General features: G+C 40.9%; 1 protein-coding gene across 2 annotated transcripts in view; it reads left to right on the top strand.

Moving 5' to 3' along the window:
- Window positions 1-25,242, top strand: part of RSPO3 (R-spondin 3) — a 60,175-nt gene extending 34,933 nt beyond the window's left edge. For both annotated transcript variants that reach the window (XM_010219284.2, XM_088530326.1), the window contains exons 2-5: window positions 198-389; window positions 1,447-1,593; window positions 3,970-4,167; window positions 24,851-25,242. In XM_010219284.2, the coding sequence (XP_010217586.1) occupies window positions 198-389; window positions 1,447-1,593; window positions 3,970-4,167; window positions 24,851-25,044 (731 nt within the window). In that variant the 3' untranslated portion in view covers window positions 25,045-25,242. The remainder of the gene's footprint in view (window positions 1-197; window positions 390-1,446; window positions 1,594-3,969; window positions 4,168-24,850) is intronic.
- Window positions 25,243-25,571: the final 329 nt, after the last annotated feature.

Here is a 25,571-nt window from a genome sequence, read left to right as displayed (position 1 = left end):
CTCATTTTTATGCATCTGAAAACATATCTGAAATGAAATGTCAGGTCATGAGAGACATAAGAAAAATACCAAGCAATCTTCAAGAGCTGTCAGAGACGAGGGTGGTCCACTTTCCAATTGCAGATGAATTATTATTCCACGGGCTTGTCTAATTTCTTGTTCTCTCCCCCTTCTTTTTTCAATGTTTGTCTTCTCAGTGCATTCTAATGTGAGCCAGGGTTGCCAAGGAGGGTGTGCTACATGCTCTGACTACAACGGATGCCTGTCATGTAAACCCAGACTCTTTTTTGTTCTGGAGAGGATTGGCATGAAGCAGATTGGAGTATGTCTTTCCTCATGTCCAAGTGGATATTATGGGACACGGTATCCTGACATTAATAAGTGCGCAAGTAAGTGCTGGGAAAACGGGAAACGCATGGATATATTTGTTTTCTTTTAAATGTTGTTGAGTCCTTAGGCATCAAGTCAACAGATTAGCAGATGGACAGGCCAAGTCTTTATGTGTTCAGTTCCTTTATGCTAATATGATAAATATTAATCTGAACAAGAATTGAAAGTGAAAAATCACAAAACTACAGAAGCTCTGCATGAATGACCTGTCCAGGACCTGGGAGATGGTCTCCACCTCTACATCCTCATGCAAAAGTGAAGCGAGTGGGTAGCGACACTACACTCCTGCAGCAGGATGGAGCGATGGCACCTCTGAAGCGTGGAGGTGGACGGCCACTGAATCTGCCTGATTGGAGCAGTTTAGGCTCACTGGCAATTTCCCCAGCTGTCTCCCACGACCAGGAGAGAAGATGGCACTCGCTGGACATGTGGTTTGCAGACTTTTTGCCCTGGTTTCTTTATAGTTGTGTCTCACACTCAGTTTAGTCTTATAAATGCCTTGACCAGCTGACAGGGTTTCAGACTGATTTGCAGGAAATTACAAATTCTTATTGTCTCTGGGCTGGGAGATATAGAACACAATTCTATCCTTAATCATTTGGGCAACATTTTGCCTCCTTTATATATTTTTCATCATAAATAAACTGGAAGATGGTGATATTTTCTCCACTCCTTTTTTGATATACTGTCGAATATACTGTTTTTAAGCCCCTAGATAATATAAAAATGCAATAATGACAGCCAACTCACTCTCCCATTTTTTACCTGGTAATAAAAGTTATTTAACGGATGGACCCCAGAGAAAAGTCCTACAAAGTAACTTGACACTGTACAGCATTTGCTCACTTTTTAGCAATGCATGGCCATGCATATCAAACATGAGTCTGTCATATACAAGTTTTTATTTGCCTCTTTTAAAACTGCCTGAAAGCTGGGAAATATACTGTTTATGTCTATGTTAGCAGTAATGTAGAGAATACAGGAAATGCTAAAGGGTTGCTGACAAAACCTGAGGGAAGTAATAAAAAACAAAACTGTTCACTGTTTGCATTTCAGAATGCAAAGCTGACTGTGAGACCTGCTTCACCAGAAACTTCTGCACAAAGTGTAAAAGTGGGTTTTACTTATACAGTGGAAAGTGCCTTGAAAAGTGCCCTGATGGTTTGGAAGCCAACAATCACACCATGGAGTGCACCAGCATCGGTAAGTCCAGTCCCCTGGGTAACGTCCCTGCCCTGCCTGGTGCCCTCACAAGGAATGGGGGCGTCCAGCGAGGGCACGAGTTGCAAGAATAATTATGATATTAGGACAGTGAAACCTAAATTGGTCCTATAAATGCCCTGCTTCCCTTCACTGCGGGATGCATTCTCCTGCACAACAGAATCAAGACATTTCCCAAGCCTGCCATTCCACAGAAGGCAAGCTCTGTTGTGCCCCAAAAACGCAGTCTCAGTGCTAAGGGCAATTTTGCCTCAGGAAATATGGCCTGTTTCATCTTGTATGTTTGGTCTACCTTGATGCAGCAAAACATACATGTCTTAGTTGCATGGTTAGGTTTTAGGCCATCTCTCACTAACATCAAAGGTTCCCAAACCCTGAGTCAGCCTCCAAATTTAGTTTAAAGATTAAAATATTAACCTCTTTGCTGCAACTATCTTGTGTTATTTGAGCCTTCAGAGCATGTGTGTCAACATTTTGAAGCTTACCATCGCGAAGGTGAAGGCTAGAAACTTTAAAGGAATAAGTAAAAAAGCAAAAAGCAAAGCCAAATTTTGCCTACTCACCTGACTCCAGGAACTGAGGAGTAAAATAAAATACCGCATAGCATGGCATTCAAAAGAATGAGATTGGCAGCACTGGTCCTGTGACTCACTGGGTGCAGAGAAGAGAACTGTTTTTGTATCTCCTCAGTCTCTGACTCACAGACTCCAATTATTCATGCTGGGGCAACTTTGGAGGTCACCACACCTAACTGTTTGCACTATCCCTTTACCACCCCTCCAGCTGAAAGCAGAACAAGTGAAATATTTGCCTCTGAGCTGCTGTGGTTCACATCCCAGGCTATGGAGATGCTGAGGCTGTGGCAAGGTTCAGATCATTTTAGTACCCTGGCTATGAATTGTGGTGGCTGAGGGCTGCACACTGCGGTGGCAGCTGTAACCTCGTCAGCCACCAGCAATGAGGGAGCACTTAAGCGTAGTCCATTCGTGATGTAAGTCTGCTTCCCTGCACCATGCATATAACCCACACAGGCACAGCTTATTTCAAAAGGGAAGCAATGCAGGAATAAAAATAATGTACAATAGTTTGGCGTTTGCCTTCTAAAATATATATATTAGTTCAGGTGGTAGGGATGGTTTTCACAGTTTTACATTCAAGCAAAGACTTTAATCTACAAAAGAAATTCAAAGGATCATTTTTGTTTCTTGATGGCTGTTTCCAAGTGTTTTAAATGTAGCTGCTTTAACAATGAGTCAGTCTCAACTAGGAAAAGACATTTAAAGCTACAGAGAAAAAACAGACCGTTTTTTTGTGCACGTGAAGGCCAATTATTTTAACAGGAGAGCTCCAGTGTCATATGAAAAGTAAAATGACCCACATGAAAATTCACTGGAAGAAGGCTCATAGATTGCCTCAGGTCAGTTATATTTCAGCTTTTGAAACATTTGGAAGTAAATTCTGGAGCTGGAAAAATCTATTGACTTACACAGTCCTCCTTATAGAGTTGCTGGAAGTTTTCTCATTTTTAGTGGAGGTACATAATATTAAGCATGTTGTATATACAAATTAAATATAAATATGCACTATCTTTTATCAAGAGAGGGGGACTGAGCATATGGCAAAAAAAGCAGAGTAATTGTCATGAGAGTATATTATTAAGACAGGTATCCAGCTGCACATCTTTGAATTCCCAGTAACATGTGACCTGCATTCAAGTCATTCTGATTTAGGAACTGTGATTGAGTACTTTTCTGGCAAGTTTGCATCCATGTCCACTCCGAAATAGCCTCTACTTTGTCTATTTACACCTTGTGTACATTACAGATGATGGCTCTTTCACTGTTTAAGCTGAATACCAAGAAGCAGATCATCAAAGACATTTGAGTCTTACTGTAATATCCTTTGATGCCAAATGGTTCCTTATAACTCTATTAATTTCCACAGAAATTTAATACCTTTGAGACCAGCTGCAGTGGCTGGACACAATGACTTGACTCTGCTTTCATATATGCATAGACGAGGTTAATTCCACTGAAGCTAGAAGGATTTGTATCTCCACAAAACCAAGGCATCCTCAGAATAAGTCCCAGCAACTGATTTCATTGAAAACAATTTTATTGTTGTTGCTCTGTTCCAGGAATGGAATTACAAAACCAGTAGAGATAGTAAGAAATACAACATTATTTTATGTAATATAGCCTAAGTAGGACAAATTATATTAATTCACAACTACAAAACCTTTTTAATTCCATTATTTTTTCCATCTTTTGGTTGATGCACAATAAAATGAATGTACCATATGCCTTGTTTATATAAAACAGTATTGGCCAGGCTCAGCTTGTCCTATGTTTATTGCAGTGCACTGTGAAGCTAGTGAGTGGAGTCCATGGAGCCCTTGCACAAAGAAAGGAAAAACTTGTGGTTTCAAAAGAGGAAATGAAGTAAGGGTCAGAGAGATCGTACAACACCCGTCAGCAAGGGGCAATCCTTGCCCAGCTACAAGCGAGAGCAGAAAATGTATTGTACAAAGAAAGAGATGTCAGAAGGAAGGAAAAGGTACCACATTATCATCATCATAATATGACATTGGTATTGTTTTTGTTTAATAATTCACATCTGAATTCCCAGGCCTCCATTGCTGGTTTCACCAAAACTCCATTGACGTGATGGTTTTGGGGCTGGAGAAAACTGTGCCCTTGCTGGGAGTAAATAAAGACCTAACGCTGCTCAAAAAATGCGCTTGGTGTGATCTAGAGAGGACAGGGTGGGCTGGATGGGAAGGTGCATTCTCTCTCTCTTGGTGAGGCTGAAAGAGCTGCCGAGATAAAGGGTTGCATACGGAGTTCAGAACAAAAAGGTCCATCACAAAAACAATGTTATGTTGTGAGTTGTTTGTTGGATATAAGGCAGACCTTTCAAGTTTCATTCTTCAACTATGGGACTCCTTCAGAACAGTACTTATTTCATGCGCTCCTACAGGTAAGCTTGTAACTCCTGCAATTGCAGTGCTGTGTCTCCTCTCCCACTCTGAAGTTCTCTATACCAGCTGTAATTGAACAACTAGGCCTGATCCTATTATCTGCATCCAGCTTATGGAATCCTAGCACAGGAGAAAGGCCACACTAATGCATGGCAGCCACAGAAAATGCCACTTGGCTTGCCCAAAAAGCAAGGGTCACTGCTAAAGCATATGACATGAGAAGGGGCATGTTACAAGGAGGATATTTTGAACAAGACAGCTACAGGTCCCTCCTCCTCACTCAAGGGCTAGCTAGATCCTTCGATCTACATGAATCGACGGGGCAGATTTCACTTTCCCAAGCTTGGCTGAGCCTCCTTGTGTCGGATATTGACTTGAAGAGGCGCAACAGTGTGTTTGTGTTGCTCCCTTGCTCCGGGGAGAAGCCAAGTTAAAGGTTAAATGAATTCCCTTATGCTTAGACTGAAACGCCAAAATGTCCATGAAAATGAGATCTGATCCTACATAGATGCACAGCCTCAAAACACAGTCTAGTACTACAACTGGGAGGGAAGTCCTTTACATCATAGTTAATTTTGCAAGAGTTGAGAACATAGGATTGAACTTTACTTTCAGAACCACGAAAACTAATTTTTTTCTGGGTAATGATGAAGATGGGTATTTTCTTATGGCAATTTGGAAGCCTCTTCGAATTGGACAAAATATTTTTCTTTAAGAAATGTCTTCCGGTCATGTGTAGTAAATACTTAAGGAGTAAATCTTTTTGTCTCTCTCTCTCTCTCTTTTTTCTTTTTTCCTGAAGAGTGTGCAAGTGGTTTTTTTTTTTTTTTTTTTTTTTTTTTTTTCCTTCCTTTTGGGCATTTTGGCCTTTCTTAGGCTGAGCAAACAATTCCTTCAAAGCAGCATAGGCAGATGCAGCCTATGTTCCAACACTGTGTGCACCCTAGGACCTGTACATGTATGTTTGTGAAAACTGAGCGATTTGGGGTTTATTTTAAATAGTCTAAAATCCACCATTTTACAATCCCCTGTAGCAGGAGCCACAAACATGAAAGTCATCCACTTTTGTATATGTTTACTGGGAAATAAATTTTAAAAACATCTTTAATAAAATTGAGGAAATGTACACATAAAATATGAGGTTGAAATAAGTTTAAGGAATGGATTATGGTGACACAAAGTAGGAAACTGAGAATTAAACTAAAATTTTTCATTCTATTCTTACTGGAAATGGAAAATAAAGCTTTCCAACTTAATCTCCAGGCAATCTAGCTTCCCCATTTACCTGTTCCTCATTACACAGACAGGAGCTTCTACTCCCTGTTGAACAGCAGAGTGACTGCATGAGAAGCCAAGAGAGGTTTTGTTGTTAAGGCTAACTTTGTTCAGTCGATGAGAGAAGGAGGGGATACCAAAAAACACCTTTGGAAAGTGAAAGAAAGTAAATATTTTGTATTTACTGTTAAGAACATCTGAAGAAATGCTCTTTGATATTGTATGATGCTACTTTGCAGTTCTTTGCAATTGCTCTGGAACTTAGCCTCCGTTATATTATTCCATTATTATTATTCCATTATTATTATTCTATTATTAGCTTCCAACTTGAAAAATACTGGTAGACCACTACTTACTGGTAGTCAGTATCAGCAGTGCTGCTAATCTTTTCTCTGTGGCCATGTACAGATAGCTAGCTAGTTCAACTAGGGCTGCTTCCGTTGTGGAACACATCTGTGACCAGAGGAGTTAGGGCAAAGACCTACGGACATGATGATGGAATACGATGTTCGTCATAGATGCCTCAATGATTTTGCTCCAGAAGTTGAGATTAGAGACAGGATGTTAGTCAGATAAGTTGCTGCTATCTCACATATTCAAGTACATGTTTCTGGAAAGGCTACACAAAATGAGATAAAAAAAAAGAAGACTTTTTTTTATTTTTCTATCTGCTACTGTGTCATTGAGGCTGGCAAGATCCATTACAACTGCTTTCTGTTCTCCTCACTGGATATAAAATGAGAAGTTTTAATGAGTGAAGGTGCTGTTTTTTTCTTAGGGTGAATGCAAGCAAACAGGAATAATTAGGTTGCAGATAATCCTAGAAACTTAGAAAGGTTTCTCTTATTCATTCTAGCACTAAATTAGTTGATCCCAATGTAATCCGACATAGTCGTTTCCATTTGTTTCATACATATACAGCTTTTGTAACTCCAAACCTTACTATAATTTATTTCATAAATCTCCCCTTTTAAATCTGATGATCAGTTCCTTTCGATCTGCAAGGCTGTATGATTTTAAATTGTTTCTTTTTCTTCCTTTCTCTCTCTCATATTTAATGTTTGATGTTTACAGTACTTTTACCTTTCCGCACTTAGCATCTTCTTGGTTCATACCTTTCACTGATAGTCATTCTTTGACAACAACTTTGCTGCAGCTATGTACACAATGAGCCAGTGCATTTTTTGATACACTGCAAAGGCATAACTTGCAGAGCATGGAAAACATTGCCAATTACTAAGCGGTATTTATTTGCCTCTATTTTTGAATTTTTGATTTTTATTGGCCAAAAGACAAATATCAAAATTGTATACAGAAGTATCTGTGGGGGAGGAATCACTTTTTTTCATGCATAAGCAATTCTGCCAAGACTCTGCATCCAAATTGAAGGGAACTTTTATGACATGACTTCCCAGTTCAAGCCCAGCTTGAACATAGAGTAGTCAGCTTTATATGCTTTCAGAAAACATTTTCTGATCAGTCAGAAAAGACTGGAAACACAAAAAGACTAAGTAGGTAGTTACAAATAAGGAACATGTCTCAGCAAGCTGGATATTATGCAAACTAATAAGCTACATTGGTTAAATAACTGCAGTGTTGTAAACCAGTTTGTGATATATTTCAAATTTTGCTTGCTTATATATTGATTCATTTGTATGTCAGTGGCATATAGATGTTATAGGGAGAGATCTAATGCTGACTGTGTTGAGCTCTGCGCAAATACAGACCAAAGAAAATTACTTCTACTAAGAAGCAAAAATCCAAGCAAGAGACACAAAAAGTTATTAGAATACATACAAATTAATGCATATTTTTTTCATTGTGAGTATATCGATCATCAGTTTGTACAGTCTGAAAGCAACATATTATGAGAGGAAGAGGAAAATTTTACTCTGAATTCTCAAGAATGCTTTCAAACAGTAGAAGAGACACCGCACTGGAAGCAAGGCAGCTTGTGCATCTGTGCTGTAAGGTGAACACAGTTGTGATACTGTGGTCTTTAGATCTAGAGTGCAGCACCGGAGATAAAGCCATGTTTTTGAGAAAAGGACCTGAGTTCCAGATACAGAGTGGCAGAGACAAGGTCACAAAAGAAACAGGATTTGGTATTGAGCAGTTTTAATGAGTAAACTATAAATATTTTTGGGAACTAACAAAGCCAGTGCTCATGCAAACATGAAAATCCACGCTTGATCTGAGCAGCTAGGAAGGCTGAAATTCAGGCCAGATCTGTTCTTTCTTTGAACTAGCTCCTCCATCCCCTATTGGTTTGTGTGTGTGCTTCCAACATATTAATCAGATCATATTTGAAAATGTCTTTTGTTGGCTGTGGTGTGTTGAAGGAATCCTATCAGGCTTTTATTAGAATTCCAAAACCACCACCGAGCTCAAAATTCCAAGCCATTCATCAAGATGTTACTTCAGCTGAAAACACCGTAACTTAATACTAACAAGCCGAAAACATTAAGCAATAAACTAATTACATTTACGTAATTTAAACTCACTGTGTTACCCACCCTAAATTAAGCTCATTCTGACACCGTAATGACATCTCTACTAATGGAGCACAGAGGGCTGCAGAGCCTTAGCATTTCTCATGAAGAAAAGGTTCTGCAGTTGATCTTCTGTTCAAGTGTACTGATTTCATTAATATTCAGTTGTTAAGCTGTTGCAAGCAGAACAAAGAAGGAGAGGAGAGGAGAGGAGAGGAGAGGAGAGGAGAGGAGAGGAGAGGAGAGGAGAGGAGAGGAGAGGAGAGGAAGAGAAAAAAGAAAGAAAGAAAAAAAAAAGAAGGAAAGAAGGAAAGAAGGAAGCCTTAAACAAGAGAAGATATGTGGAAGTTATATTACATTTTAAAGATACACGTGGAAGTTGTGAAGTTGCCAATCTTGATGGGAAAACTTGCATTTGATAAGGTTAGGAATTCATCTACAGTACAGAAAGAAGCCATATGAAATCAGTGGGAGTTTCACCACATCTTTGAACAGATTTTGAATCATTGCATATAAAATCAAGGTTTTGTGATCTTTACAACATGAATTCAAGGTTTTGTGATCTTTACAACACAAAAAGCCATGTAGCCACTTAGGACTTATATATGTTATGTGCCTTAGCAACACATTTATTCATGTAGTAATAATCATTTCTTCCCATAAATGCTGGGCTGATGGGCCTCTGGACTAATTGCTTGTGCATTTTGTAGAACTCTCTTGTCACATTTTTGATCTTTCGGATGTTTTGATCTTTGACAGTATTTGGACTGTGTTAAGACAAGCTCCCAAATGTTTCATCAGGATTTTTTCTCTGTCATTCAAAATAAAGATATATCTGTGCTTTTCACAGAGAGATGATTTTTCTATCTAAGAATTCAGACAAGGAATGAGTAGCTGGGAATATTCACTTAGTCTCTGTAGATTGGCAAGACAATGGGTGTACTTAAGTTAGACAGCTAAAAAATTAGTTATTTATGTCTAAGCAAGTTCTTGAAGGGTTGTGTTAATGGTGGCAAGCTGCACCTGGAGAGGAGGATTCATGTCACTTTAAGCCAAATGCTAAGAAGGGCAAAATGCTTTGCCTCCTGAAAGTGACTGTTTCTTCCCAATGACTATTAACGACTTGTGAGAGTGATGTGTACTTTCACTTGCTAACTTTTTATGTGTTTAGAATTAAATGGTACGTTCCTCCCATCTGCATAGTAATGACTTCATAACACTGCAAAAGCTAAACCACAGTTTACCCAGGCTGACTCTATAAACATGACAAGCATGTTCCAGGGGAGCTGTGGGGTCAGCCAAAGCAACATGAAAAGTAGAGGTGAAAAATATTTGTTCCCAATGCTCATTCCATCAGATGTTGGCAAAATCAGGATGAGAGCGCTGTTTCGTTAATTAATATCTAGTAATGGCTGGACACCTGCTTATTCACAGTTGAACTATCCTTTACAGAACAGGCTATAAGTAGGCTGTTCCTACCCTTTCCACACTAATGATAAAAGTATATTTCCAGAACAATGGAAGCCCAAACAAGCCAATAATTCCCCAATTTACTATTTTAAAACAAATCTTTCTGATTCAAAAAGAAAAAAAAAAAGAAAGAATTGGAGAAAATTCTGGGTATTTTTGGCACTGAGTATTTTTACTTATCGATATTTAAGTCTTATATATGGGTACTTGGGAAAGCAAGATACCTCAACCACAGCTCATCTCATAGGTCACATCTTCTCCATTATGTACTGTGGCATTTAAAACAAGGATGGGAACTCGTGAATTAGAGAGACATCACAGTGCATAGTCCTCTAGCATAACTGTGAGAGATGGGGTGATCTGTGTGAAGGTCACTAGTGTGGTTATGGTTAATGACCTTACTCCATGGTGGGTCAAAGGACTTCAGAAGTTTCAAAATGAACATGAAGCTAATTACTGCATCCTTGTGTTTACATACTGCATACGCCAATGGGTCATAACTCCGGCCTTTGCAAATCTGAGTTACTATAATTGAGGAATCTGTCTTGTGAAGAGTTTAGCTGTTTATTATCTGTTTGTTTCTGCCAAGAGAACCTCTCATTTCCTTCCCTTGCAGGGGTTTTGACTCTTTAACTTTAACACATTTCCAGCCTCGAAGAGCAGTGCTGTTGAGGTTAAGAATCTGTTCCTTGCAAAATCAATGAAACCATCTTCCTGGGAATACCTTGGGCCCAGGCAGGGCACACAGCACTATCCACTCCCACAGGCCTGAAGGATGAGGTCTGGTTGTTGGTGTCAGCACTAAACTTTCCTCACCCTCCACACTTCTGACAGGCACACATAAATTACGCACACAGATGACACATGTTGTGTGACTCTGCACCTAGAACATGTTCAGCTGTGCACCTATGTAATGTGCAGTTTCTGAATAATATGCATCTCAGCAACAACAAAAAAAGCATGTTGAAAATAAAGGCTTAATGGCCTGTCAGGTGTTCAGATATCCAGAAGGTTTTAGTGTAGTATGGTGTTGGGATGACTTTGTCTCCGTACTTCTCTGGAGATGTTCACCTCTTCTGCTGCCAGTGTCTCTCTTTTCCCCTCCTTTCTCCTCCCTGTTCTGGGAGGCCTGGGAGCAGATGGGAGGTCACTCAGCTGCCCCGAGATATTCTGGATCACATTCTAAAAAATGTGCTGGACACACTGTGGGTAAACAACATCAACCTCATATTAATGGAAACGGCAATCATTTTAAAGTTTAAAAAGAAGTGTGTGGTCAATTGCTCCTGTAAGGGAAGGGAATCAGAAAAAGCTTATTGCGTTCTTCTGTTAAAATGTGGACCACATATGACAGCTGCTCTCCTCAGATCATTAAGCAAAGGAAAGGATTGAAATCAGAGATTGAATATTTCTCTTTCTGATCTTCCCTTCTGGAACCATCTTCTGCTCCAGGACTGCTGGTATCTTTTAGAAAAATAAGAGTGCACAAACAAACCTCTCACGTTCTTCCTCCCCGCTGCCACAGTCCCCATCATGTAGCCAGTCAGTATTATATCTGAAACACCTTTCAGATACCACTCCTTCCAAATAAAAGCATTTGGGATTGAGAGTAGCAGCTCTGGATTTAAAACATGGCCTCCACAGCTGTGTCTATAGTGCTAAATAAAAACAAAGGTCCAGTACTTGATCACAAGGCCCTGGGGCACCAGCTGGCTTGCGACCCAGTCAGTAGGGGCTATTCTCTCTGTAACAGATTTGCCTGGGGAAATAGAGATGGTTGTTGAAATCTAAACAGATTCCTAGAAAGAACTAACAGTTACGCAGTGTAGACACTCAGGGCTTTACTTGGTGCCTGTCCTTTGCAATACAGGTGTGCCTTAGTAAACCATGGCACTTTGCCTTAAGTGCCATCACTCTGCACAGCTTCAGGGAGAGGAAACAGGTAGCCATGGCTACTGCCTCTACTCAGATAGGGGCAGAGAGCATGTGTGGAAAAATAGCGTGTCATTCTCTCCTGTCCTATATCACATCCTTGGTCTGCTTGTACCTTCTTCATTTATCTGTCTTTTTCTCTAGAATGTTTCTATCAGTTCTCCAGATGACATTTCCAAAGATCCTGCCCTAATTTTTAGTAAGTGATGGAGCTCTTTCTGAGGGGCGTGCTGGTCACTGTTAGAAATAAAAATTAGCCTCTTCCAAATTTATTTCCATGGCAAGATAACTTGCCAACTCCTCTCCTTTGGCTTTCCAGAAGACCAAAGCAAGATGTTTTCTCTTCTTTGGGCAGTATTACCGCAGAGGAAAGATGAAGAGAAGTGACTAGTCTAACAGCAGGACTCACTTGGCCCTTCCCATCTGGAGAGCTAAAACCCTCACCATTTTGGCCTTCATGTCCTGGAAAGAAGAACAAACGCAAGGGAGAAGTTTGCTAGCACATCTATCAAATTTAGTCCAAGAATGCGAAACATTTTGGGTATGTGAGCTACAGAGTAAATCAAGCAGTGGATGTATCAAGCCTAATGGTGACACATACAGTACTGTTTAATCAGTTAAATCCTGGGCCGTGGAACACTTCCATGTATAGCAATGCTGTTATAACACTGTAAATTGTGGACAGCAATGGCACTCATTCACTATTGTATTAGCTGCCCTTCTTTTAAAGGGCCTCATCCAAGACCCACTGAAATCTCACTGATTTTTAGAGTTCTTTGGATCTGGCTGTAAAAAATGGATTTTCGGCATTCCTCTATAACAAAGTGGAAACAAAGAAGCACTTTCTGGCTGCTGTTTCTCCTCTTCTTACTGGATATTTGTCTGTTCCTCCCCACCCAGGCAGCTCTGTTTGCTTTTCCCCACCCAGGTTCCTACATCTCGAGTCTCCTCATCTCTCCTCAGCAGGCAATTCTGCCAGCTTGGACACCTGAGGAAGCCTCTGGTTTGCTTGGGCTGCTCCCCACCCCCCGTTCTCTTTCAGACCCATAGCTCTGAAAAGGAAAATGTTTGCAGTCATAATTTGTCATTATAAAGGTCTAAAGGAGCTTCAGAATGCTTCCAACAAGATGATAACACCCAATGTTATTATCAGAGATCATAAAGACCAGGAGAGGTTGTGGGAATCTCCATCATGGAACATTTTTTGGGAGGTTAGACAAACATCTATCAAAACAGTCTAAGTATAGTAGACCTGCCTTGAAGCACAGTAATGGGCTAGATAATGCTTTGATAAGCAACCCCACATTTCTAAAATTGCTATAAAATTTCTTTAAAGTTCTTTCATGCCTGTTGCCTTCTGTAAGACTTCCCCAGAGAGACAGCATACTGCACAGCTACAGAGCACAGATCCAAGTATTTCTGCCCACAGATACCAGCATAAAGTCTCCTGTTGTCTTTACCAAGCTCAGAGTTTTCCTTGGGCTTGTATCAAGGAATTGAAACCAACTTTCCTTCCAGTTTGTCCAGTTTAAGCATTTTGCGTTGTTGAGATGTCTGCCACGTTCTTCATGTTTTGCCTTCATCACTTTTCAATTATTATCAAAGAATGAGCAATAAATATTTATCATTTAAAAATTCAACATCCATACATTTGATGCAAAATTCAAAAAAAAAAAAAACCAGAATGCCTAAAATTGCAATTGTTAGTTCCCTGACATATTAGGTGGCAGTAAAAAAATGAATCAGTGGTCCATGAATGAAACATACATAGGCAATACTAAGGCTAGAATTTAGCAATCAACTATGGACTGTGGATTTTTTTCCTGCTGATTTTTGGTTCCAAATGACCCAGTAGTGAAGCTTCTTTATTCTAATCTAATCCTCCCCAATATCTATGGCAAACAGTAGTCCCAGTATAAAGATTTACAACTACAGTTATGTCTCTGCTTTGTTCTTAAGCGTGTATTTACTTCTGCCCATTTGCTTTCTGAAATTCACTCTCCCATTTGTCATCTGAAGAACTCAATTTAAAAGGAAAACAGGCTTCAGACATGAAACACAGCTACATTCCTGAAACATGAGATGAACAACCTTGAATTCACGTAACCTTTCATTTACAGTAATGCGTAATGGATGGCCCGGTGTCATTATGGACAATGCCTCTCCCTGTCATTAGCCTGCAGGAAGGTTTAAAACATTTGAACATTTAAAGGAACACTGTTTTAGGCTCTATATTCTTCCCTTCCTCCTCCCCCACTCCTCATCACCCTTTCTGACTGCCCTTGCTCTAAGTGCCTGATCCAAATGCTGTACTCTGCAAATTGCACTTACTGTTGGCTTCAAACTTAGAAGGACCCTTCTGAACACTTTTTATACAAAGCCTAAGAAGGTCAGAATTGGAAAAATCTCAGCTGGTGGACTTGGATCCCATGAGCTAGTGACCATTTATAATTAATATTAATGAATGGCAGGCAACAGATGTTTATTGCCTAAGTAGAAATGTTCATTGCTAAACCAGAAGGATTTAGCTCAAATCCAGAGGAACTGACTTTATTCCTTGCACGGGTGTGGGTGGTGGGAGAGAATAGCAGCGAGTGAGCCAGTCACGCTACCTTTAAGGATGAGCAGGAAAACAGTGCTCTGTAAAGAGGCACCCTGAGCTCTCTATACCATTGAAGCATGATGGTTGGTTCCTCAGAATACTTACCAAAGTCAGCAGGCAACCTTCTGTTCACTTGAGTGTCTTTGATTTGCACCAGTGGTGCTTTTAATCTGTAGATCCCAAGCACTTACCAAAGTTAAGGAAAAGTTATCTCCATTTTACACACGTGGAAGCTGAGGAAGCTATCTAAAGACTTTATTACAAAGCACTACTGAAAACAAAGAAAAAAAAACCATGTAAGTCCTCCACTGAGACCAAGAATCATGTTTCCAGTCTCAACTCATTTTAGGTTATTGGATTTTTCCCCCAGTGCTGTTAAATCAAACTAAAGCTATGATGAATAAATCCCTTAAATATTTGACATAGTTCTCAGTCCTGGAATCTCCTTGTACTATGGAGATGAAGTTTGGAGCTTATATTAACATATTTACATGAGAGAGTCCCTGTGCTAGTACAGCATCCTTCTAAACACTGTAGCGCATATTCAAGTTTAAGTTTGCTACAATCTGTTTTCTAATTGAAAGCAACTCACACTTTCCAAGTAGATAAGTTATACAAATACCAGGGCACTGCATGAAAAGCTCATTTTCAGTTACTTTTTAGCGTTTATTGTTGGGGTAAGGGTTCATTTGCTTTGGTCTCTGTGGAAAGAACATCCTGCTCCTTTCAGGATCTTATTAGAGTATGAGCACACCAATTGTCTGCTGTTTACTCCAGGGTGTTCTATCTGACAGTCTGTAAAGTGTTTCCCACTCAGATGTCTCATATGTTATAGAAAAGTGCCTAAGGAGTCATTAGCAAAACCAGGTGAGATTCAAAATTGAAGAAACAGGATGTTTTTGTTAATGTTTTTAACTAGTCCGAAAGGACCTGGGGTAGGAGGGGAATTGGTTGCTTATTTTGTTTTAAAAAGATCTGTGTAACAATATTTGACTGAAGCACAGTGGCCTTCCTCAGAAGGAGGCAGAAGGGGCTGGAAAGAGACAGATGGTCCCCAGAATCCCAGTTTTCAGAGGTTAAGGTCCTGACTTGTGATACATCGTAATACAGCATGTCTCCCACTTCATGTTTGCTTCGGGTTTCCTCAAACCTTTTTGCAACCACAGAATTCAACTCCTGTTACCAGCCACACAATATGTGCTGAGCATAACCCATCAGCATGCTCAGAAGTGGAAAGCCTGACATTATCATCATCTTATTTGCATTACTGTAGCGCTCTTAGGACTCCACTTCCAAGCACCAGGAAATAAAAGATTTTTACTGTTACTATTATATACTGTTGGTAGGAACCCTGAAGATAAGACACATGGCAGATCTACTGTTGGGATGGCTCCTGAAATTTCTTAGAGCTTCCTGGTGCTCTGTGTCAGGAGAGGCTGTTTTCTCATTGCAGTAGGGGCTGCATCTCACCCAACCTTTGGGCCATCTACCTTTGCTCATGTCAGATCTAAATGGCATGAGGATGACCAGTTTATAAAGCATATTAAATAAAATAGAGTCAAGTGTTGCATTGTCATGTGGAATACTCATTCTCCACATTCCACTTGAGACTACTCATAACGCCAACTGCTAATTTCACTGCGCAAAGCCAGTATTACTACAAACAGCTCTAGACGCTCAGATCATTCCCAAAGGGATTTAAAAAGAGTAAACTTATCACATTCTTGAAAAAAAATGAAAGAGTTGGATAAAATTTACACAATTTCTATCTGTGATTCATTTTCAATTGAAGACTTACAGGCAGTGTTAAAACACTTGGGTTTTTTTATACATGTCCTCCATGACCTTTTCTTAGAAATCGTTGGTTTCTTATTTTATAGGGCTGAATTTTCTAAGGGAATGGAAAATGCCAAATTATCAAAGTCATCACATTTCCCAGAAACATGCTGATTCCAGGGAAGTCCCAGTGGAAACTAGATAGGTTGTGAAACCATTTTGCCTTTGTGTTTTGGCTTCTGCCTGCTCTTCCTCCAGCTGCTCTGTTGGGTAGGCTCTAGCAACTCACCTAGCAGCCTGAGAAGGGCTCAAGAGCTTGAAAACTCTGAGGTCCTTTTCAAAAGGTCTTGGTCATCTGAGCTCCCAGAACTTCCTACGATAATCTCCGAATCACTTTAGCATGGAACGCTCCCAAGACTATGTCGGAGGCAGCAGAGAGGCTTCGTATTCCCCCTTTGACTAAGTCTGATATCTACCTGGTGAACTGTCAAGTGTCCTGTGATTAGATGAGAGAATCCCTTCAGAAACTCAGAGAGATGATGCAACACCCTTTTCAAAACTTCGGGTCCTCTTTTTTTTTTTTTTTTTTAACATGAGTCCCTGTTCTGCCTGACTTGTCATTCCATTCAAGTTAAAAATGTATTGGGAAATACTGGTGCTTCCTGGAGAGGGGAGGATCGATGCTTTGGCAAGCTGATAGAGTGTATATACATGTATATACATGCATTTTGGGTAGGTGAAACTGAAAGATCCGATTTTGAAAAGCATCCTTGGGAGTAGATTCTTCCTTCATTTACACCAGAGACAAACTTCAACAACTTCACTGCGTTTCAAAAAGTACAACAGAGGGCAGAATCTGGCCTCCAGCAAATTTAAATAATAACACTCTGGTTCTGGGTTGATGATTTTGCTGAGTAGATCCATCAGGGGCTCCCTTCTCTGTGTATATTAGTTACTGACAACTAGCTGATCAGTCAGTCAGGCTGGGCTGGACTACCTGTGAAGTGTACATGGACTTCCATCCACCTGTCAGCACACGTATCACTCCATGTGGGAAAGCAAACAAACTTAGCTTAGAAGATGTGGGATAAGTGATCCATGCAAAGGGAGGGCAGAATGGTATCCTGTTGACTTCCCGTTCTTCCTTCTTCACCTTTCTAAAACACCAAGAAACCTAAAGAGACATAAGCAAAGGGCTCCAAATGCAGTTGAAGGCCATTTTCTATACTAACAAATGAAATGCTTCCAGGTACCCAGGTTCTCTGTTCCTGATGCCAATTGACATGATCAGGTCACATTCATACTATTAAACTTTGTTTCCAAAACAGAGTGGCCACATTCAGAAAGATTCTTGAGAACCATCCCTGGCTCACACTAACTCTAAAACATGCCCAGGCGTTGTCCAGGCTAGCCCAAGCCAAGGCTATGCCAGGGACATTCCTAAAAATTTAAGACTATAGATGGCAGGGACAGTCGGCAACACTCTTTTAATGCCCTAGCGCAGACGCAGTTAGGTGTATATCTAGACTAGAGGTCCTAGAAACACTTCTGATCTCTCAGCTACATATGAAAGTGAGACTTTCCCCTTTCCCTGCTCTCCCAATTTCCCCCCATTCACCTTGGTTTCCTTACAAACGAATCTTAGAGCACTGCTTTGGGCAATAAGTGCTGGTCCAGTCAATTCTGTATTACCCATTCTTGACCCTGTTGGCAGAGGGGTCACGTTGGGAACAGAGCTGCAGTGTTCACAGCATGGAGGTTCTGCTTCACATATTAGTAACGGTGCTCCATGGGCTGCTGCACTCAGACACTGCTCCTAATGTACATCTGGAGCAGAAAAGGTGGTGGAAAGCTACCAGACGGCAGAAAGACAACTGCCCTTTTCAGGCTTCCAACCCAGAGCTGCTGTGGTTTACCTGAGGTTCTCAGTTGCGGAGTTATATTTGTGTATGCGCATGCATTTAAATGCACACATAGATGTGCTCACAAATGCACACACATGTAAGACTAACACCAAGTGAAGGCCCAGTACTGAGACATGGACAAGGATTCAGGATTCAGTAAAAGTAACTAGCATTAGCAATTCCACCTCAATATCAGTGTTAAAGACACAACTCAGCCCAGAACCAAGCCACGGTCATTTAGAGAAAAAAGCATTCTGTATTGCACGGCATGGTTTATGGGTGCATCCAAACATTTGGACAATATTAATATTTGCAAAATGTACAGGTTATGTTAATGCAAATAGCTTAAGTATAGCCAAGAAAAAGGCTTTTCTTGTTTATCCCTCCCTTCAAAACACTCTGAGTACAAATTTGCTAATGCTAAAGAACCAATTTTCTTTGGGACTTTCTCCTTTATACTATTGTACTAGAAAGAGTTCAAATGTCTGCTGAGGCACCAGCATCTGTCTCTTATCATGTATAACTTTTCTTGATTATTTCTAGAGAGGCAGACTAAACATGCAGTTCTGACATAATGCAGCATCCCATTTTTATTTCTGGTTCACTCAAAAGCCCGCATCAGCTGAACTTAGTCTCTAAAAAGAGCTATATTTATGGCCACAATGTGGGATAATGGGAGGACTTGGAATATTGGTGTCCAAAAGGAGAACAAGCGATTATAGATTTATGCCAATATTCTGGCATAAAGCTGTTCACCACAGGGAATGATTTTTCGGTACCTAATTACTAGTATCTCTATGGAACATTTGTATTGTCATCTGATTCTGTTAGTCTTAAAAGAAAGCCATACGATAGATCTGAACTCAAATCTACCTTTTCCCGTCTTTTAGAAGAGAGGTAAAACTTGAATCCCTTTCAGATGTTATCAATAATCATCTCAAAACAGTCTCAGCGTACAGGTCTGAGAGAAAACACCACCTCCCTAAATTCCAGCACAGCGTGTGTCACTTCCTGTCCTAAGCAATGTGAAGTGGTTTTATGCTCCGTTAAAGAGTTATCAGCTTCTTCTTTTTGGAAACCGTGTTCAGATTTTATGCTGCATATTCTTACAAGATCAAAGTGGCCATGCAATTATAAAATTGCTCTTGTTAGTGTAACATTAGTCCTGATTAAAACAAGGCTGCTAACAAACTCCCTTAGTCCCAACAGACAAGTGCACAAGGAAATAAATCCCGCAAGGCTGTTTTGCTCAGACAGCAGTAAATGTCTGTGCAAAGAGCAAACAGAGCTCATTATAAAAATCTTCTCTCTCTAGCTGCTGTAGCTCTTTTAACTTCCCATACACATAACAGGGATCAACATTTTCCTTAACTGTAATGGCAGCAAATTCCGAGCCTTTCTTGGCTCACTTAATTTGTTCATTCTCCTTTAATCCTAATCTGCCTGCTTCTTGTAGCAAACAGCTGTTGCGTTGGCCTGATCTGTTCCTGTCTTTCTCTTTCCCCCTAACCTGCCTGCCTCATTAAGCAAGCATACACTGCATAAATTAGAAGCAACATTTTTCAAATTAATGTAATTTAGGAGTATAGGTTCTATTTTCAGAGGCAAATGAAGTTCAAGGACCCTAAGCCTCATGCCTCAGGCTCCTACGTCACCTAGAGTCTGCATCTACAGAAATATTTATTTTTCAGCAGGAGATAAGCACAGAAATATGAGTGAGTCACCCAGGCCCTAGTGTAGTTGCTCAGCTACAGGTGTCTGCACCATTTGAGAAGTCATGAGATATATGACAGGTATCACAAAGGACTGAGGATTCAACACAAACCTTAAGGCCTGTGCCCATCTGAATCGGTATCTGGAGGCCATGTAGACTATCCTCATGCAACTCAGCAGCTGCAGAAAGCTATGTTTAGACAGTTTAACTGCTCTGTAAACACCTTTGGGCTCCTTAGAAATTTTTACCCAAATCTACTTCAGCAGTTGATGCATCTCCAAGAGAGAGAAATGTGAACAGGAAAGGCTCTGAGTCATGCGGCACCTGGGAAATTCTGAACTTGCTGACCCTCACCATTCTGTTCTTTAGTGATTAGAAAATGGGGTTACCATAACTAGGTGCACAGTACTCATTGATAAGAAAACTGTGCTGCTGAAAGCACAGGAAGCCTTACCAGATGAATCGGTTGCTAGTGTCTTGTGAAAGAAAGGACACTGTCCTTTGCATCATTGGGCTGTTGTGGGTCCTGAGGTTTGTTAGCTTGCCAGTTGGTGGTGTGAGTACATGTTACTGCTTGTGTGTGTTCCAAAAAAAAAAAATCATTTCTCATTTCTTGGAAAGGAGAACAACTTACCCATTTGATAAGATTCGACCATAGGCAGAGCAATAGTAAGTGGCTCTGGAGCCTGTGCCATGACCCTCTTCCAGGACGTCACTCGGCTGTTCTCCAGGTAGCGCTGTGAGGAAGGGCAGCAACTCTAGAAGGACTAAAATAAGTCCCAGAGAGGGAGCGGTGACACTTAGCCCCCCGACACCTCACGGCCTCCTCTGAACCCTGGTGCTCACAGTGTCCCAGCAGCAGTGGAAGCTCTCAGGGGTCGGCTGAGGCAGTGGGGAGTGTGAAAGAACATCACGGCACGTTACAGCTGTGGCTTGTGGTCTTTTATTATAGGTCTGCAGTTTATTACAATGCAGTAGGGAGGATTTTGTGGTCCGTGGCAACATACACAGTAGAAATGCCAAGACCCTTCCAGATAGAGGCCTCTTATGTAGGTGCCTGCAATCCTGGCAGATGCAGCTCAGTGACTCCTCTTGCCCCTTCTGCTCTCCCAGAGCAAATTTCTTCATGGGTATGACCTCCAGCAGAAGCACAATCATCCCAAATGCTTGCAGCCAAATCCTCAACCCTGGCAGGTTTCTGTCAGACCCATCTTGTGACAACTCCCCACCAAAGCAAGGCAATTTGTATAGTCTGACTCCATGGCTTTCTACAGGACTTAGGGGTTTAGATGCACATGGAAGGGAAAACAGAGCAGACCTGCCGCTCTGAGTAGTCTGATGACATTATAGATGAATATAACAGGGTATGACTGAGTGACAGTGCCTACTGTACATGATTTTTACAATGTGCGGTGGATTTTAGAATGTGTAGTGGTTAACTTATGTCAATCACACTTTTTTTTCAGTACATAGTACTCTGACATGATACTCTTTAAGCATTGAATTATCCTATGTTCCTTCCCTGAGCTCTGCAAAATATATATGTGTGTAGTGGGAACACCATATCTGACGTGATTATGCAAAGGCTTCTTTAAAATACTCCAGCTTACTTATATAAAGATGTATTCAGACATGGATTACATAAATGAAAACACAGGGATTTCTTAGCCCACAGGCTATAAATTAGGCTAACAAGCACTCAGTACCTTTAGGCTGATCTGATGTGTAATTATATTGTTCTCCGTGCAATTATATTGTTGTATTGTTCTCTCTATATTTGTTCATCTGAACTTAATTTGAGCTACTGCACTTCTCAAAATTATACCTTGTCTGTAGATTTTCTTCAGTATAAAAGCTGCCATTCTTACAAGGAACAAAGTATGTCTGCAAGCAAATTGACTGGATAATGCCTACAGACTAAATCTAGTACCGCTGCCTGCATGACCTTTCAGTTCTGATATAGGACCCGTGTAATTCCAAATAATTACTCCATGAAACTCTTAGACAAATCCACAGTTTCACCAGCAAAACATTCTTTTGGAAAATGTCTGGCTACCTTCCTATTTGCTACTATCCTTGCTATTTTAAACTGTTAAAAGGCTCTGTTACATTCACAAGCAGCAGCGAGCCACGCTGCGCGAGCACATCGCTCGAGGAGGCTTCCGCAGCGCACCAGGAAGCCGCGATGCTCCCACGGCGCGGCACAGCGCTGCCTTTTTGGCATCTTCTGCCTGGAGTTGCCAAAATCCCGCTAAAGCAACGCAAGGCCGCGGGGAATGGCAGGAAGGGGAGCGCAGGGAGGGAGGGCGCCGGGCCCGCGCGGCGCCTCCTCTCGCGGGACGCGGCAGCGCCTCAGGGCAGCGCCTCAGGGCGGCGCGACCGGGCGGCCCCGGCGCGGCCCGCGGGCGCCCCCGCGCGGGGCCCGGCCGGGGGAGCCGCCTCGGCGGCCCCGCTTCCACCGGGAGGAGATTTCCTCGGAACTTGAGACCCATTTTAAGCAGATAATTTAATTCTGAAGGATTTTTCTTTTTTTAAATGCAATACAGACACATGCAAAGGCATTTTTTATGCATATGTGTACATATAAAGTTACATGCAGCAATGCGGAGGACATTCCTAACAACAGAATTCTTCATAGGAGAAACTGAAATTTCCTGAGAATATTGTCTTCCAAGTTTCATTATTACATCATATTTTTTTATCGGCTTCGACTTTATTCCTTTCCTTGCCTTAACTTCTTCTTCAGATGCAAAATAGCTCAAACATAAACTTAAAACTGCCTATGCCTTGTTTACCACTTTCCATGTTACAGACAGATGCGGTTCCACTGAAATTCTGGACTGCAGTTCAATGTACTCTGCAGAAATGTGTTTCAGTTAGTGTTAGAAAGAAAAAAAAATATTCAGAAACAAATATCAGGGAAGATGAGAGCAAGGATATGAGCAGAAGCAGATAGGCACACAAAAATCTTGCTCAAGCTACATGCCAATGTTGGCAGATAACACAGCAAACTTGAACTGCCAGCAGACTAGTCATCCTGTTCCAAAGTGAACCGAGGACATACTGGAAGTAACATTATAGTCATAGAAAAACTCCCACTTATTTTAAAATAGCGATGAAAGGAACTAAGCGACCAGCATGAACAAAGATGACCTTTCAATGCGGTCTGTGTTTTAGTCCATCCCCGGACAACACTGGTCTAGAGGACAGACCCGCTCGTAAAGAGCAGCCACTGCATGGATGTGTTATAACTCATGTATAATATTGCACAGAGGACTCCAAACCAGTCTGCTTCAAAGTACACCCAACAACAGACTGTCCTGAGCGAAAGAGAAGGACTGAATTTTAAGCACTTCCAAAGATTATTTTGGCTTGTCCTTTATAATGACATCTGTCTGACTAAAACAGGAACAGTAAAGCCATGCCTACATAAATCACTGGTTAGATGTCAAGTCTCTCTCAAAACCTTCAGACATAGCTTTTGTATTCTGCATATGTTCACACACATAAATATGAATACCCATTTCTTCTGGGGACAACCTTACTTACGAATCATTCAATGGAATACTGTCATTGGAGTATGGATGCATAGTATCTATTACTAAAATGTAGCCTATCCTCACTTCTTAATCTTACTGCTTGCTTTAGTCTTTACTCCTTCCCCTCTTTCTTCACCTCCTCTGAATCTCTCTCTGTCTGACCTCCTTTGTTCTCCACACAAAGCCACTACTCGTGCCCCTGTTGCTATCTACTCCTACAGAGTCTATCAAACTATAAAAACTCCCCAGCCAGCTTTTGACTCTGGAATGGCCATAGCTCCCTGAATTCAACATACCCCAAAGCATTAATATTTATACCCAACATAGGTACAGGAAGGCTGCATTATTTCTGCTGGTATTTAACAGCAAAAAGTGTTTCTCTTCTTTTATTTTTTTTTCTTGTAATAAATAGGGTTCGTTTATTTCCAGTAGTGATGTTACCATGGTATCATAAAACAGTTTGGCCAGATATTTCACCAGAAATCTCCCCATATAGGGAGGCAACATGAACCCTACAGGTCAGCATGACCCTGTGTTATGAAAGCCTCAAGAAAGGTTGCTTTTAAAGACATGCCTGGGACTTTTCTATACAAAGGTGAATTTCAGTCATGCAACTCAGTACCTGAACCAGTTCCACAAAGGAAAAATCAAATTTGTTTTAGGCTTGGGCATATATACACATTTGAGTCAGTATGTCATATCTACACCTGTTTCTAAGGTAAATGGAAGAGGTAGAAGCATGAATGCACTTTACAAGTACCACCTACAGCCAGTATACAAAGTTTTAATATTCTGAAGGGGCAAGAAGCTTTACTGGAGAGGTCCCCAGCAGTAACAAAATCCTCTGTTTTCCACTCTAAGAAGTATGTAAAACAACAAAGGAAAAAAAAAAAAAAGCTTGAATGCCTAGCTTTGTTAATGATGGTTTATAGTTTGACTACTTGAGATTTGGAAGATCACTTTTAGTTTTGTTGAGGGCCCCACATGTGTCCTGGAGTGGCCTTTTGTCATGGAGTAAGTGTGCAATGATGGAAATCCTCATGGGACGGGTGGAATGTGGGCTAATAGGAGGAAGGTTAGATGCTGAGCAGTGATGGTGATAAAGGAGTAAAAAGAGGGTTATTTTCTTCCCCATACTCCCACACCATTTGTTCTGGCTCCTGGCCTGAGTTGAAGTTAGAGCAGTTGGTATTAAAGCTGCCTGGCGTAGGCCACAGAAATTCCCAATCCGGTTGTGTTTTGGTGGAGTACATGGAGCTGTGCCTCTGGCTAGGCAGGAGAGGGAACTAGTGCATGGGATATTTATAACAACTCTAAAACACTGAGGCTGCCCAGGGAGACCTTAGCTAGTCAGCCTGACGAGGTGATGCTGGGCCAGTGACCACATTTAGCAGTGTGATGAAGAGCTGGCACTACCAAACACTAGCACTCGTGTTTAGTTTCTAACAGGAGGTGCTAAACCAGGGCAGGTTTTACAGTCTGCAGCAAAGCAAGAGAGTCAGATGTTTCAACAGCCCAAGCAACATCTTCTAACATGCCTCCATTTCTATTTCAGGGAAAAAAAATAGGGAGGAGAAACGAAAAAAGTCCAGCAAAGAAGAAAGTAAGGAGACAAAACAGGAAAACAAAGGGCGAGCAGGCCGAAGACAAAACCGAGAACAGCGGGAAAACAAAAACAAAACGCAGCCCAAGAAAAGAAAAGCCCCAAATAAAGAACCAAACACGGCACCCACCGACACTGCACATTAACAGCCTTCAAAAATCGTTTGAGTCTTATGATGCTGCTATCTCTACCAGATCGCCCTGACAGGTGCTCCAACCATTCAGGCCGCAAATGGACAATGCTACCAGTTACTATTAAACTTTAAACGACATTCCAAATACTTCCTATATTCTCCAAGCAACCATAGTTTATTAAAGAGATTGACATGAGCCAAGGAAAAAAAATCTAAAAATGGGATACTTTAAAACTGTTATATTATATGCTTCCATGCATCTGTAAAAGGCAATTAAGAAATTTTGTATATATTAATAATAGGGTATAAAATATAGCAATATAATAATGAATGACATTCAGATGAACAATGTTCTTTTTCTTTGTAAAATATTTTTCAAGTTATTGTTTAAGTATGAGGCAAGAGATATGTCTAAATCAAAGACGCAGTATCCCTTCATATATTGTACAAAAATACTAAGAGAAGGAGGAAAACATTTCTCAAGAGCCAGTAGGAATCTGAGGTTTTATAACCTGTGGTGAAGCAGGATGGAATTGCCCT

Source organism: Tinamus guttatus, unplaced genomic scaffold (assembly GCF_059628265.1).
Source record: "Tinamus guttatus ecotype Peru unplaced genomic scaffold, ASM5962826v1 Tinamus_guttatus_pri_ptg000366l, whole genome shotgun sequence".
Taxonomy (NCBI): Eukaryota; Metazoa; Chordata; class Aves; order Tinamiformes; family Tinamidae; genus Tinamus; species Tinamus guttatus.
This window is presented reverse-complemented; position numbering and strand designations above follow the sequence as displayed.